Source organism: Berghia stephanieae, chromosome 10 (assembly GCF_034508935.2).
Source record: "Berghia stephanieae isolate SIO BIC M18660-M18661 chromosome 10, UCSD_Bste_1.3, whole genome shotgun sequence".
Classification (NCBI taxonomy): Eukaryota; Metazoa; Mollusca; class Gastropoda; order Nudibranchia; family Aeolidiidae; genus Berghia; species Berghia stephanieae.
This window is the reverse complement of record NC_088369.1, coordinates 286,127-303,178: the sequence shown is the minus strand read 5'-3', so window position 1 is coordinate 303,178 and position 17,052 is coordinate 286,127. Positions and strand designations below refer to the sequence as shown.

General features: G+C 35.4%; 1 protein-coding gene across 8 annotated transcripts in view; it reads left to right on the top strand.

Annotated features, from left to right (window-relative positions):
- LOC144956012 (sodium leak channel NALCN-like) overlaps positions 1-17,052 on the top strand; it is an 89,240-nt gene that overhangs the window by 49,989 nt on the left and 22,199 nt on the right. For all 8 annotated transcript variants that reach the window (XM_078886294.1, XM_078886291.1, XM_078886293.1 and 5 more), the window contains 11 exons: positions 470-570; positions 1,212-1,332; positions 3,289-3,387; positions 4,271-4,364; positions 7,890-7,996; positions 9,186-9,257; positions 9,856-9,978; positions 12,078-12,146; positions 13,038-13,186; positions 15,553-15,646; positions 16,719-16,848. In XM_078886294.1, coding sequence (XP_078742420.1) covers positions 470-570; positions 1,212-1,332; positions 3,289-3,387; positions 4,271-4,364; positions 7,890-7,996; positions 9,186-9,257; positions 9,856-9,978; positions 12,078-12,146; positions 13,038-13,186; positions 15,553-15,646; positions 16,719-16,848 — 1,159 coding nt within the window. The remainder of the gene's footprint in view (positions 1-469; positions 571-1,211; positions 1,333-3,288; positions 3,388-4,270; positions 4,365-7,889; positions 7,997-9,185; positions 9,258-9,855; positions 9,979-12,077; positions 12,147-13,037; positions 13,187-15,552; positions 15,647-16,718; positions 16,849-17,052) is intronic.

Genomic DNA, 17,052 nt, shown 5'->3' with positions numbered 1-17,052 from the left:
TAAATACTGGCATCTGATATCATATATTGATTAAATATAGAGAAATGTATTTTTGTAAACAGCTCTTGAGTAAAGTAAAAGGAAGAAAAAGATGCACGTGTATTTTGCATATTTCTAGTCCACCATGGTCAACTTGCTTCAAATTGCTATATTAAATGAATTCCTTAAGCAGGCCATGCGGATCCATTGGAACCAATTGTTACTGTCATACAATGCAAGACACCCTGCCTGTAAGGCTCGCTCACTCACTCACTCACTCTTTGCCATGACCAGATGGTCGTTGGAAGAAGGAGGGTGGGGGGGGGGGGGAATGGGTGGAACTTGCAGGATGCAGCCTTCACAACAATCTGGTGCCACACATCTCCATAGAGAAAGCCAATGATCGAGATGTGTGGCCTGTTAGGCATCTTTGAATAAACTATCAATCTTCATTTCATGATCTTTTTCTCTTGTTTCTTGAATCTTACAGGAAGAGTGTGTTGGAATGTATTTTGTGAAGGTGGAGGTGACCAAGATGAAGATTCCAGTGATGGGAGGAAATGTACCAGGCTACTGGGCACCCAGGGCTTGGTCAGTTGGTTACATGACAAGTCAAGATTTTAGTTTAATACCCTTTTTGTTTTTAACATTGAAAAGTAAAAGAAGTGTAAGAAGATCGACTGTCTGAAAGGGGTTTTATTGTTGCTGAAAACTGAATTTATAGCCACAAATATGAAAACTTAATTTCCGTTACTTGTAATAGAGACTGAATACAATTTCTTACATTGCAAATTGAGCTTAAAATTGAGCTTTTATATAGCGCAATATCCACTAAACGTGCTCAAAGTGCTTTACAAGGGGTCCCTGGCCAACAGCAACATTTAACATTTAGGACGGGACACGATGCATTTTAGGCTATATTACATTTTTTTTCGGACAGAGACAACGCTGTTTACGGTGAGGTACTCATTTCCCCTGAGTACGGTGAGAGAATGTGAGTAAAGAGCCTTCTCCAAGGACTCAACTATGCACCGAGTGAGGCTCGAACCCAGGACCTTCTGATCCGAAAGCGAGTGTCATTCCACAAGACCACATTGCTGTACAAGTTCTGTTGAGCATGTTGGTTGTTTTATTTCAAAGTGACAAGTTAGAGAACAGGCACTGGTTTAAGATAAATATCTGGGAAAAAAAGGACCTTTGACAATATTGATAAAACAATGTTATCTTTTCAGGATCAATCCAAGAAACTTCAATTTTGATAATACAGGAAATGCAATGTTGGCGTTGTTTGAAGTGTTGTCTCTGGAGGGCTGGCTCGAAGTCAGAGATGTCATCATTGACAGAGTGGGACCAGTAAGTATTAGGCTCGATTCCTAGATCAACTTTAGATAGGGGCCATGCAGCCAAAAGTTATCCTGGTTTCTGTGGCATAGTGACAAGTTGTTACTACCCTAGATCTTTACAAGGGGTCCCTAGGCAACAGCAACCCTTAACATAGAGGACGTGACATGACGCCTGTTAGGCGATATTACAATTTTTTTCAGACAAAGACAACGCTGTTAATGGCCAGGTTCTCATTTTACACCTGAGTACGGTGAGAAAATGTGAGTCAAGAGCCTTTTCCAAGGACTCAACTATGCACCAAGCGAGGCTCGAACCCAGGACCTTCAGATCCGAAAGCGAGTGTCATACCACAAGACAACATATAGCAATGACTATGAAAATTTTTGTAGGAAATATTACTCTTAAATCAAAGCCCTATCTCCACTGAGTAAAAATCTTTTTGAATTTTGAAAATCCATTAATATATAACAAAGTTATGCAGTTTCAAAGGTGTCATTTATTTGGATGACTCACAAAGAGAAAAAAATACGGAAATATGGGACGCTTTTCCAACGTTTTATTCTGGTTTGTGGCTGTATCTCGTTTAATACGTGGAATAAGATATCAAAACTTGGCATTTTTATGGCAAAATTATCAGAAAATATGATGAAGACATCAGAAGAGTTCTAACTTGTATAGTTTTAGAGCTGTATGGCTAGGGTCAGCTATAATTTTGTTTTAAAATATACATAATATTGATCATTTGGAACTTTTCCGAAGTGTAATTTTGTGTCTACAACCCATACAAATCAAACGAACAATGTCTGCTAAATTATTATCAATCAGTCCCGTGAGACCATGGCTTATGTTATTTCTAGTATGTATTTGATAGAGAGAGAGAGAGAGAGAGAGAGAGAGAGAGAGAGAGAGAGAGAGAGAGAGAGAGAGAGAGAGAGAGAGAGAGAGAGAGAGAGAGAGAGAGAGAGAGAGAGAGTTAATCTACTATCCCTATGACATAACAATGAAACAATGCCTTCATTTTAAAAAAGCGCGGGAGGATTTGTGTCAGGATTTGTGTCATCAGTCGTCGCGAACAAGGTTGCCAGATGGCCACTTGTGTGGCCAAATATATAATTTTGCTTCTTTTATTAAATTTTATTCATCTATTTTTGTCTCACTGACATTTATCCTAGTCTATTCAATTTTCCGTTTTAAAAAATTTAGTTCATTTTAAGTGGGCCAGTCTTAATAGTGAAAGCCATATGATTTTCTATTTAGCCACTTTTGAAGTCGAATTTGGTCAGGTTAAAGTCTGGCCATCTGGCAGCCTCGCCTCGCTCACGTCATTTTCGTGTCGCGCGATGGTGGAGCAAAATGGCCCTCTCCATATTTTCACTCATTGAAATGCAGATTGGGTTGATGTTTTGTGAGAATACGGGAAAAGTACTATCATAATCCAATGAAATTTGAAATATAAATAGAAGAAATGTGCATATATAACCTTATGAGCGACAAAATCTCTCTTCTTTGTAGTTTTAGAAATATTGTACTCCAAAGAGTAAAAATCTATTTTTAACGGTCTTCTGGTAATCGCACGAGTTTTGTTGCTTGACATAATCTAAAATGACTTCTTTTCTAACTGTGTGCCAACTTTCAGTCATATTCATTGATAAACATCTTCGTAATTAATTTTTTAAAATAGCATGTACGGAACGGCTTCGTCCCATATTTTGTTGCGAATTTGGGCACTTTGTGAGCGAAAAAGAGGCCCAAAGATTTGTGCAGGATAGTCATTGTTACAACATAGCCGCACAAATTTTTTTGTGGATCAATGTTTTTCCATTTATTTTTTCAGTGTCTTTAATATTATCTCAAGACTAAACACTGTGCTTACCAACCACCAACGGTGCTCATAGTTAAAATGTTCTAGATCATTGTATTGCAGTATTGTATATTTTTCTAGAATACACTTCTATCTGATTTCAGTTTGAAGCCATCTACATCCATTTCTTTGTCTTCATCGGTTATATGATTGGTCTGACGTTGTTTGTAGGTGTGGTCATCGCCAACTACAGCGAAAACAGAGTAAGTGGACACTTGTACGCCTTAGATTTAGATGGTTATTGTGGGGGGGGGGGGGGGGGGGGGGGGGGGGAAGGGGGGGGAGGGGGGGGGTGATTGAATGTAGGCACCTTAATGGGATGGTATTGATAATGTTGTGTATATTGTTGCTATTGCGATTACTGGTGAATGTAGGCACCTTAATGGGATGGTATTGATAATTTTGTGTATATTGTTGCTAGTGCAATTGCTGTTAATGGTGAATGTAGGCACCTTAATGGGATGGTATTGATAATGTTGTGTATATTGTTGCTAGTGCAATTGCTGTTAATGGTGAATGTAAATGTTGCTGTTCGAAGCTCGATGAAATAAATAACAATGTGAAATTGAATGTAAGCTTCAATTTAATATACAAAAACAGATAAAATAGACGTTTTGGGTTTCCCCTTTATCAACAAAACAGGATGAATGAAACACTACAGATGAATAAGATATTTTGGTAGTGTTTATTCATCCGAACAACGCCACTACCAAATTATCTCATTTGTCTGTAATGTTTCATTCTTCCTGTTTTGTTGATAAAGGGGAAACCCGAAACGTCCATTTGATCTGTTTTTGTATATTAAATTGAAGCTTACATTCAATTTCACATTATTTGTTAATGATGATGGTGGCAATTTTGTGTTAATCATGACGAAGATGATGATGATGAAGCTTATGATGATGATGATGATGATGATGATGATGATTATGTTTCTAATATTGGTGATTAGATGCATCTAATATTTTTCCGTGTCTTTATATTATCTCAAGAATTGGTTAAATCAGCAGAACTTTTTTGTGTGCTTGATCTTATTATGATGTTCTCATTGCCGTAGTAAGAATGTTTTTCCTTTTCCTTTTCCAGGGCACTGCATTATTGACTGTAGACCAGAGACGTTGGTTGGATTTAAAAGGGAGAATCAAACTGGCTCAACCCCTTCATATTCCTCCTAGACCAGGTAATCAGTCGTTATATAGAACAATATCCACTAAATGTGCGGCTATGTGGTCTTGTGGTTTGAAACTCGCTTTTGGATCTGAAGGTCCTGGGTTCGAGCCTCGCTCGGCGCAGAGTTGAGTCCTTGGAAAAGGCTCTTTACTCACATTCTCTCAATGTACTCAGGTGTAAAATGAGTACCTGGCCGTTGACAGCGTTGTCTCTGTCAGAAAAAAAAATTGTAATATCGCCTATCGTTCTACATGTTACATGTTGCTGTTGGTCAGGGACTCCTTGTAAAGTGTTTTGAGCACATTTAGTGGATATTGTGCTATACAAAAGCTCAGTATATATATTTTTAAAATGTGCTTAAAGTGCCTAAGCGGTCCTTAACCAACAGCAACACTTAACATGTACCCTATTGGGCACTGTTACAATATTTCATGACAGAGACAATGCTATTTCATGCCAGTTACTCATTTTACACCTGAGTACGGTGAGAGAATGTGAATAAATAGTCTTTTCCAAGTACTCTACTTTGCACCACCCACAGTGGGACTTGAACCAGAGTCCCACAGGTTTGAAGGCAAGTGTCATACAACAAGACCACAAAAATGTTTCTTACACAGCGTGTCAGATTGACTTTGTTTGGCTTTGTTTCTTACACAGCGTGTCAGATTGACTTTGTTTGGCTTTGTTTCTTACACAGCGTGTCAGATTGACTTTGTTTGGCTTTGTTTCTTACACAGCGTGTCAGATTGACTTTGTTTGGCTTTGTTTCTTACACAGCGTGTCAGATTGACTTTGTTTGGCTTTGTTTCTTACACAGCGTGTCAGATTGACTTTGTTTGGCTTTGTTTCTTACACAGCGTGTCAGATTGACTTTGTTTGGCTTTGTTTCTTACACAGCGTGTCAGATTGACTTTGTTTGGCTTTGTTTCTTACACAGCGTGTCAGATTGACTTTGTTTGGCTTTGTTTCTTACACAGCGTGTCAGATTGACTTTGTTTGGCTTTGTTTCTTACACAGCGTGTCAGATTGACTTTGTTTGGCTTTGTTTCTTACACAGCGTGTCAGATTGACTTTGTTTGGCTTTGTTTCTTACACAGCGTGTCAGATTGACTTTGTTTGGCTTTGTTTCTTACACAGCGTGTCAGATTGACTTTGTTTGGCTTTGTTTCTTACACAGCGTGTCAGATTGACTTTGTTTGGCTTTGTTTCTTACACAGCGTGTCAGATTGACTTTGTTTGGCTTTGTTTCTTACACAGCGTGTCAGATTGACTTTGTTTGGCTTTGTTTCTTACACAGCGTGTCAGATTGACTTTGTTTGGCTTTGTTTCTTACACAGCGTGTCAGATTGACTTTGTTTGGCTTGTTTCTTACACAGCGTGTCAGATTGACTTTGTTTGGCTTTGTTTCTTACACAGCGTGTCAGATTGACTTTGTTTGGCTTTGTTTCTTACACAGCGTGTCAGATTGACTTTGTTTGGCTTTGTTTCTTACACAGCGTGTCAGATTGACTTTGTTTGGCTTTGTTTCTTACACAGCGTGTCAGATTGACTTTGTTTGGCTTTGTTTCTTACACAGCGTGTCAGATTGACTTTGTTTGGCTTTGTTTCTTACACAGCGTGTCAGATTGACTTTGTTTGGCTTTGTTTCTTACACAGCGTGTCAGATTGACTTTGTTTGGCTTTGTTTCTTACACAGCGTGTCAGATTGACTTTGTTTGGCTTTGTTTCTTACACAGCGTGTCAGATTGACTTTGTTTGGCTTTGTTTCTTACACAGCGTGTCAGATTGACTTTGTTTGGCTTTGTTTCTTACACAGCGTGTCAGATTGACTTTGTTTGGCTTTGTTTCTTACACAGCGTGTCAGATTGACTTTGTTTGGCTTTGTTTCTTACACAGCGTGTCAGATTGACTTTGTTTGGCTTTGTTTCTTACACAGCGTGTCAGATTGACTTTGTTTGGCTTTGTTTCTTACACAGCGTGTCAGATTGACTTTGTTTGGCTTTGTTTCTTACACAGCGTGTCAGATTGACTTTGTTTGGCTTTGTTTCTTACACAGCGTGTCAGATTGACTTTGTTTGGCTTTGTTTCTTACACAGCGTGTCAGATTGACTTTGTTTGGCTTTGTTTCTTACACAGCGTGTCAGATTGACTTTGTTTGGCTTTGTTTCTTACACAGCGTGTCAGATTGACTTTGTTTGCTTTGTTTCTACACAGCGTGTCAGATTGACTTTGTTTGGCTTTGTTTCTTACACAGCGTGTCAGATTGACTTTGTTTGGCTTTGTTTCTTACACAGCGTGTCAGATTGACTTTGTTTGGCTTTGTTTCTTACACAGCGTGTCAGATTGACTTTGTTTGGCTTTGTTTCTTACACAGCGTGTCAGATTGACTTTGTTTGTCTTTGTTTCATACACAGCGTGTCAGATTGACTTTGTTTGGCTTTGTTTCTTACACAGCTTGTCAGATTGACTTTGTTTGTCTTTGTTTCATACACAGCGTGTCAGATTGACTTTGTTTGCTTTGTTTCATACACAGCGTGTCAGATTGACTTTGTTTGTCTTTGTTTCATACACAGCGTGTCAGATTGACTTTGTTTGTCTTTGTTTCATACACAGCGTGTCAGATTGACTTTGTTTGTCTTTGTTTCATACACAGCGTGTCAGATTGACTTTGTTTGTCTTTGTTTCATACACAGCGTGTCAGATTGACTTTGTTTGTCTTTGTTTCATACACAGCGTGTCAGATTGACTTTGTTTGTCTTTGTTTCATACACAGCGTGTCAGATTGACTTTGTTTGTCTTTGTTTCATACACAGCGTGTCAGATTGACTTTGTTTGTCTTTGTTTCATACACAGCGTGTCAGATTTTTATAATAATGTAACTGTTGCTGCTTGAAGCTCGAAGAAATAAATAACAAGTTGAATGTAAGCTTTAATTTAATATATGAAAACAGATAAAATGGATGTTTTGGGTTTCCCCTTTATCAACAAAACAAGTTGAAATGAAACACTACCTACAATTGAGATAATGTGGTAGTGGCTTTGTTAAGATGAATGATTCGTATATTAAATCAAAGCTTACATTCAACTTCACATTGTTATTTACATATTTTTATAATAGAACTTTGTTGTCCAAAGAAATGGAAATTCATTTTGGTTCACACTGATGTCAATATAAAATACAATGATAGTATAGTGGACACATACTTGTACACACTCCAAACTCACCTAGGCTACATACACATGAACATACAACTACATACACATGAACATACAACTACATACACATGAACATACAACTACATACACATGAACATACAACTACATACACATGAACATACAACTACATACACATGAACATACAACTACATACACATGAACATACAACTACATACACATGAACATACAACTACATACACATGAACATACAACTACATACACATGAACATACAACTACATACACATGAACATACAACTACATACACATGAACATACAACCACACACATTTTATCTTAAGATTTATTCCATTGTCCCCAGAACAAAACTTTTTTAGAGCTTTGATGTACGACATCACCCAGCATCTTTACTTTAAACGGCTGATTGTTTTTCTGGTCATTGCCAATTGTCTCATGCTGTCTGTACCGGTAAGTTCTTGCGTGCCTTTATTATTATTATTATTATTATTATTATTATTATTATTATTATTCATTATTATTATTATTATTATTTATAGGTATTATTATATATTTATTATTATTATTATTATTATTATTATTATTATTATTATTATTATATTATTATTATTATTATTATTATTATTATTATTATTATTATTATTATATTATTATTATTATTATTATTATTATTATTATTATTATTATATTATTATTATTATTATTATTATTATTATTATTATTATTATTATTATTATTATTATTTTATTATTATTATTATTATTATTATTATTATTATTATTAATTATTATTATTATTATTATTATTATTATTATTATTATTATTATTTATTATTATATTATTATTATTATTATTATTATTATTATTATATTATTATTATTATTATTATTATTATTATTATTATATTATTATTATTATTATTATTATTATATATTATTATTATTATTTATTATTATATATTATTATTTTATTATTATTATTATTATTATTATTATTATTATTATTATTATTATTATTATTATTATTATTATTACTATTATATTATTATTATTTATTATTATTATTATATTATTATTATTATTATTATTATTATTATTATTATTATTATTATTATTATTATTATTATTATTATTATTATTATTATTATTATTATTATTATTATTATTATTATTATTATTATATTATTATTTATTATTATTTTATTATTATTATTTATTAGTTTATTATTATTATTATTATTATTATTATTATTATTATTATTATTATTATTATTATTATTATTATTATTATTATTATTATTATTATTATATTATTATTATTATTATTATTATTATTATTATTATTATTATTATTATTATTATTATTATATTTTATATATTATTATTATTATTATTTATTATTATTATTATTATTATTATTATTATTATTATTATTATTATTATTATTATTATTATTATTATTATTATTATTATTATTATTATTATTATTATGTAATGACTCAACCCCTCCACGCCCATATTAAGACATTATAAAAATCCAAAAACGAACAAAGGATATCAAAGTAAATCTATAAAAACATAAGAATCTTCCCATGTCATATGGGCATCATTATCATTGTTTACTTGTTGTTTTTCCACAGTGGAAGGATGACGCCCATATGTACATACTGGCTGGTTTCTCCACGGCCTTCACTCTACTCTTCTTTGTGGAGGTATAATTTATCATTGGGTGTATTCGTCATGAGATGAAAGAACAAATTAAAAAAAAAAAAGTTTTAAAAAAATAGCATTCTTATAGAAAATAGTAATAGTAGTAGTAGTAGTAGTAGTAGTAGTGGTAGTAGTAGTAGTAGTAGTAGTAGTAGTAGTAGTAGTCGTAGTAGTAGCAGTAGCAGCAGCAGCAGCAGCAGCAGCAGCAGCAGCAGTGGTAGTAGTAGTAGTAGTAGTCGTCGTCGTCATCAGCCTCGCAGTCCGAATGACTCTTGCTGAGAATTGTGTGATTCAGTCACAGTCGATGAGTATAGCTGCTCTCTCCATCCACATTGTTATTTGTTTCCATTGGTCACGGTCCTGGGCCAGAGTTTTGAGGCTGTCAAGATCTTGTTGTGACTTTAGCCAAGCAATTAAGTTTTTCTTAAAAAGATATAGTCTTGAGATTTGGTTATGACACCAGTGATGTTATGGATTCACCTTTTTTTTCACTTCATGTTATATAATCAGTTAATTCTCACAACAAGAATTTTAGAGTAGACAGTACATTATGCATCAATTTCTAGACGCCAATTTCGTTTTGTGTCACCGATCCATCAGGTAATCATGAAGGCTGTGGCTTTGTCACCAGAGGGTTACTGGACCAGTAAACGGAATCGATTTGACATGTTTGTAACTTTGCTTGGAGTGATTTGGATTGTCCTTCACTACAGCACAGAAGCGGTAAGGGCAGGCTGCTGGCTTCATCAAGTATTTTATCTTGTATGCCATGCCATGTTTTTAAAAGTGACAAGTTAGGGAGCAGACACCGGTGTAAAATAAATTTATGAAAAGGTGTGGATGAAACAATGCCAGACAAAGCAGATGGAAAAATATGAAAAAATAAACATCCCAAAATAATCAGGCTGATTTCTTTGAGATTTTTTCTTTTGTCTTGTACATTTCTTTCTTCTTTGACTGGCACTGCTCCATGCACATCTTTTCAAATATTTATGTTTCCAAAAGTGTAGTTAAAAAAAAAAAGATATTGATGGTCGTCATTTAGATGTAACCAAAAAAAAAGATCGTAGTATTTTCATTTTATTTTGGAAAGCATCTATCATGTGCAAAAGTTGTGGACACAATATGGTATGAATCTGTGTGTCAACTGGTCAGTACAGATCATGATACAAATAGTAGTAGCAGTAAGCCTCACTGTCCGAATGACGCTTGCTGAGAATTGGGTGATGCAGTCATGGTCGATGAGTATAGCTGCTCTCTCCATCCGTGTTGTTAATTGTTTCTATTGGTCACAGTCCTGGGCCAGAGTTTTGAGGCTATTAAGATCTTGTTGTGACTTTAGTATGGAGGACACTGCAATATTTCTTATTTCTTTAGGGGTTAATTGGCCCATGACGTAACTGATTCGGCCTCATCTGAATCCAGAAATTTCTGATAAGTAGGGAGATCCTGGTTCAGGGTAGTTACTATTGATGTTGGTGGTTTTCCTACATATTTGTTGCCATGAAGCAAATGTTATGATCTTAACTATAATTTGTATACATTGTTTTTCAACATTTTTTTGGTTACTTCTTAATGACGATCATCAAATGATACAAATGCATGATGATAAATAAGTTACTTAATTGAAATATCTCTACTTAACTAAAATCTCTCTATTTAACTAAAATCTCTCTACTTAACTAAAATCTCTCTACTTAACTAAAATCTCTCTACTTAACTAAAATCTCTCTACTTAACTAAAATCTCTCTACTTAACTAAAATCTCTCTACTTAACTAAAATCTCTCTACTTAACTAAAATCTCTCTACTTAACTAAAATCTCTCTACTTAACTAAAATCTCTCTACTTAACTAAAATCTCTCTACTTAACTAAAATCTCTCTACTTAACTAAAATCTCTCTGCGCCAGGAGGCGCATAAGGCATGGACATTGTCCTTGGCTACAAGTCCTGGCCCTCTACCAGGAGTGCCAGCCAAGTCCATTCCTCTCATTTTCCACCATCATGCGTCATGTTCTTTTGAGCCTTCATGTCACTCTCCCTGGACTCCATCCTCTCCCTGGACTCCATCCTCTCCCTGGACTCCATCCTCTCCCTGGACTCCATCCTCTCCCTGGACTCCATCCTCTCCCTGGACCTCATCCTCTCCCTGGAGTCAATCCTCTCCCTGGACTCCATCCTCTCCCTGGACTCCATCCTCTCCCTGGAGTCAATCCTCTCCCTGGAGTCAATCCTCTCCCTGGACTCCATCCTCTCCCTGGAGTCAATCCTCTCCCTGGAGTCAATCCTCTCCCTGGAGTCAATCCTCTTCCTGGAGTCAATCCTCTTCCTGGAGTCAATCCTCTCCCTGAACTCCATCCTCTCCCTGGAGTCCATCCTCTCCCTGGAGTCCATCCTCTCCCTGGAGTCCATCCTCTCCCTGGAGTCAATCCTCTCCCTGGAGTCAAGAGAGAGAGAGAGAGAGAGAGAGAGAGAGAGAGAGAGAGAGAGAGAGAGAGAGAGAGAGAGAGAATATGTGTGTGTGTGTGTGTGTGTGTGTGTGTGTGTGTGTGTGTGAGTGCGCTTGTTTTGTAAAGTGCTGCTGAGTGGATGATAATAATAAAATAATAATTATTATTGTTATTATTATTATTATTATTATTATTATTATTATTATTATTATTATTATTATTATTATTATTATTACATTCTTCTTCTTCTTCTTCTTCTTCTTCTTCTTATTATTATCATTATTATTTCTATTATGTCTTATAAGAGTTTCATTTCATTTTGTACACTATTTGTTAAAATCATAATGGCTTTCATTATCACTCCATTTCAGTCTGATAAAATCAACTCTCTGGGATACATCGTGATTGTCTTGAGGTTCTTCACAGTGACTGGCAAACACGTACGTGGCAAGGAAAATTTGCTCTTTTGCATTTGATGTTAGAAAGGAAACACCACCAAGATATGAAATAATATAAGGAAAAAAATAATAGGAAAATGGATTAAGATTTTCACGGGCTTTCTAATAAGAAAAAAAGTCAACCAGTTATTTTATCATGTTTGATTTCACATATCTTTGTGCGGCTATGTGGCTTTGTGTGGTATGACACTCGCTTTTGAATTGGAAGGTCCTTGGTTGGAGCCTCCCTCAGCGCAAAGTTGAGTCCTTGGAGAAGGCTCTTTACTCACATTCTCTCACCGTACTCAGGTGTAAAATGAGTACCTGGCCGTTAACAGCATTGTCTCTATAAAAAAAAATTGTAACATCGCCTAACAGGCATCATATCCCGTCCTAAATGTTAAATGTTGGCCAGGAACCCCTTGCGCTATAAAAAAGCTCAAAGCTCATATCTTTACATCTCTTCTCTCAAAAGGCCACTATGAAAATGCTGACGTTAAAATTGGTGATCTGATATTATTGATGTCATATTTAGGAAAGTGTCCAGCTATGTGGTCGAATGGAATGACACTCACCTTCAGATTGGATGGTACTGGGTTTGGATCTTGAGTGGCTCATAGTTGAGTCCCTGGAAAAGGCCTTTTACCTTCATTCTTTCATATGAACATGCTGGGTGTAAAATAAGTACCTAACCGTTAACAGCGTTGTCTCAGTCAGAAAAATATTGTCATATTGCCTAACTGGCATCAAGTCTTGTCCTACATGTTAAGTGTTGCTGTTGGCTAGGGAACCCTTGTAAAGTGCTTTGAGCATATTTAATGGATGTTGCGCTATGTTTTTTTTTTTTTGTTTTTTTTTTTTATTTCACAATCTTTACATTTCCTCTCTATAAAGGCCACTTTGAAAATGCTGATGTTGACCGTGGTGATGTCAGTATTCAAATCCTTCTTCATCATCATGGGCATGTTCCTTCTCATCCTGTTCTATGCCTACGCTGGTGTCATCTTGTTTGGAAGTGTCAAGTATGGATACATTGTTGGAAGGTGAGTTAGAAGTGTCAAGTATGGATACATTGTTGGAAGGTGAGTTAGAAGTGTCAAGTATGGATACATTGTTGGAAGGTGAGTTAGAAGTGTCAAGTATGGATACATTGTTGGAAGGTGAGTTAGAAGTGTCAAGTATGGATACATTGTTGGAAGGTGAGTTAGAAGTGTCAAGTATGGATACATTGTTGGAAGGTGAGTTAGAAGTGTCAATTATGGATACATTGTTGGAAGGTGAGTTAGAAGTGTCAAGTATGGATACAGTGTTGGAAAGTGAGTTAGAAGTGTCAAGTATGGATACATTGTTGGAAGGTGAGTTAGAAGTGTCAAGTATGGATACATTGTTGGAAGGTGAGTTAGAAGTGTCAAGTATGGATACATTGTTGGAAGGTGAGTTAGAAGTGTCAAGTATGGATACATTATTGGAAGGTGAGTTAGAAGTGTCAAGTATGGATACATTGTTGGAAGGTGAGTTAGAAGTGTCAAGTATGCATACATTGTTGGAAGGTGAGTTAGAAGTGTCAAGTATGGATACATTGTTGGAAAGTGAGTTAGAAGTGTCAAGTAGATACATTGTGGAAGTGATTAGAATGTCAGTATGGATACATTGTTGGAAGGTGAGTTAGAAGTGTCAAGTATGGATACATTGTTGGAAGGTGAGTTAGAAGTGTCAAGTATGGATACATTGTTGGAAGGTGAGTTAGAAGTGTCAAGTATGGATACATTGTTGGAAGGTGAGTTAGAAGTGTCAAGTATGGATACATTGTTGGAAGGTGAGTTAGAAGTGTCAAGTATGGATACATTGTTGGAAGGTGAGTTAGAAGTGTCAAGTATGCATACATTGTTGGAAGGTGAGTTAGAAGTGTCAAGTATGGATACATTGTTGGAAAGTGAGTTAGAAGTGTCAAGTATGGATACATTGTTGGAAGGTGAGTTAGAAGTGTCAAGTATGGATACATTGTTGGAAGGTGAGTTAGAAGTGTCAAGTATGGATACATTGTTGGAAGGTGAGTTAGAAGTGTCAAGTATGGATACATTGTTGGAAGGTGAGTTAGAAGTGTCAAGTATGGATACATTGTTGGAAGGTGAGTTAGAAGTGTCAAGTATGGATACATTGTTGGAAGGTGAGTTAGAAGTGTCAAGTATGGATACATTGTTGGAAGGTGAGTTAGAAGTGTCAAGTATGGATACATTGTTGGAAGGTGAGTTAGAAGTGTCAAGTATGGATACATTGTTGGAAGGTGAGTTAGAAGTGTCAAGTATGGATACATTGTTGGAAGGTGAGTTAGAAGTGACCATACTTGTGTTTGTCTGTTTTACCTTCTGACACTGACATTGAATTTCTCTCATTAAAAATGTTTTTTTTTTTCACTTTTTGATTTCAAGGCAGGGTTTTTTAAAATCCCATTTTTTCTTTGATTTTTTTTTTCTTTTACGATTTAGTGACATGACGTTCACTAAAGTAAAAGGGCTAATCTTAGAGCTTTTTAACTGCGAGATAGAATTTCTCTTAAATCTCGATTTCCTTCATTGTATTTTTTTGAATCCCAATTTTTCAATCTTTTAAAAAATATTTTCCTTTATGATTTAATAACGTTTACTGAAGTAATAGGGCTGACTGTAGGGCTGCAGTTTTCCTCATATTTAATCTTCTATATATTCTATGATTGTATCAGGAAAGCTTTCCAATTTGCTGCTGGGCTATTTGCTTTTTAATCAATGACACATTTTGGTATTGAATGCAGTTAGTTCCCTTTATGCTTATGTTATAGTCATCATGTAGTGACATTTATTTTGGGATTTCAATATAAAGCAAGTGTAAAAGTATTGAAATATTGTCACAGCACTGGAATGGAGACTGAAGAAGGTCATTCATTTGCTTTTTAGAAAATTACTTCTTTTTTCCCCTCCCAAATTACACATGTTTCCCTCCCAAAAAATACACAATTTTGATTCTTGAGGTCGCATCTCTGCGATTAGGTAGCTGAGTTTGTTAGTTCTTTTGGAATTTATTTTGTAATTGACTTGCATCTGTCTAAAGATTAGCAAGCTATTGCCATTTTTCGTTTAATGTTATAGAAACAGGGATAATCTCTGACGTTAGGCTCAACTCATGTCAGGTTTTACCACCGTCTTTTAGAAGAAGAAGAAGAAGAAGAAGAAGAAGACGAAGAAGAAGAAGAAGAAGACGAAGAAGAAGAAAGAAGGATGAGGAGGAGGTGGATGGGAGGACAGGAGTAATTTTCAATAATGTCAATAGTTAACATTTCATATGTTCAATAGTTAACATTTCATATGTTCAATAGTTAACATTTCAATAGAAAATCAATATCTTTATCACTATTTCTACTCTCCTGCTGTTTCAGACATGCCAATTTTGCCACAGCCCACAACGCGGCCATTTTACTTTTCCGTATTGTGACTGGAGAGGATTGGAACAAAGTGATGCATGACTGTATGGTGAGATATAGAATACTTGGTCTTTGTTCTCACTGGTTGTAACGCAAAATCGTTTAAAATAGATAAATGTAGAGACAATCAAATAAATGAAAGATTACCAAAAAAATAAAATTATAAAAATATAGATGGATTAGATTTATCCTTTTAAAAAAACTAGATTCAATTTTCAAGCATGGAAAACCTGCTGTCCTTATGACTTTTGACCTGTTATTGTTAGACTTGTCGTAAACTCGACTTTATTGTTATTATTATTCTCTTTTTATTATAAGTTGTGATTATTATTATTGTTTTATTATTACTCTATTAGCGAAATTATTATCCCACCACTAGTATAACTATGTATTTGAAAATTTTTAAAAAATCAAATGAATAGTTCTCGAAAACCAAGACCCGTGCGGCACTACAAATAAATCTTCTTCAGTTTTCATCTCTCAACAAACAATATGACTTGAGTTTGTTTATTCATTATCCAAACTTCTTTTATCTTCTTTTATTACCATCGTCATGAATCATCATCAGCCATCAACAGATATGAACATCCTGGCCTAGTGAGTGAAATGATGCTTTATTTTGGTATTATGCTGCTGAATCAGAGGTGTCATTTTTGACATTTAAAGAAGTTTGTAAAAATTAAAGGGTCCCCCCCCCCCCCCCCCCCCCCCCCCCCCCCCCCCCCCCCCCCCCCCCCCCCTTCCATGCCACATTGCCTCGTAAGCAGCACAACATTCATAAGATTGACCCTTAACCTCTTATTGACTGGATTAATGGGTCATCTCCCCCCTTTTCTTTGCCATGTAATCTTCTATCTCCCATGAGTCTTGACAATGTGATTTTGTTATACTCTGTTTTCACCCAGCACTTCTCTATACACTTTATTTTTTATCACTATCAATATAAGTGCCCGCTTCACGCTTTTTCTGAACAGTGAACCAAATGTTTTTGAATCATTTAGACTTTAAATTCAAACTTTTCTACCATCTGGACCATTTGGACACAATTTCAGATTGAGATGTTGGGTCACATAAACAGAAATCTTTCAAACTTTCTCATTTATTTCCTTTTGATCCCTCAGGTGACTCCGCCATTTTGCACAGAGGGAGGTAACTACTGGCAGACTGATTGCGGGAATATTTTGGCGGCCATCATTTATTTCTTCACCTTCTACGTCATCATCACCTACATTGTCCTCAACCTGCTGGTCGGTGAGTCTACCTAGAACATACATTTGTAGAAACTCAGAGGGCAAATAAATTTTAACTAAATTGGATCCTAGGGCCAATAAAAACAATCAGAATATGCTTATATGTATATGTTTGGTCTAGCTACAACGTATATGTTTGGTCTAGCTACAACGTATATGTTTGGTCTAGCTACAACGTATATGTTTGGTCTAGCTACAATGTACA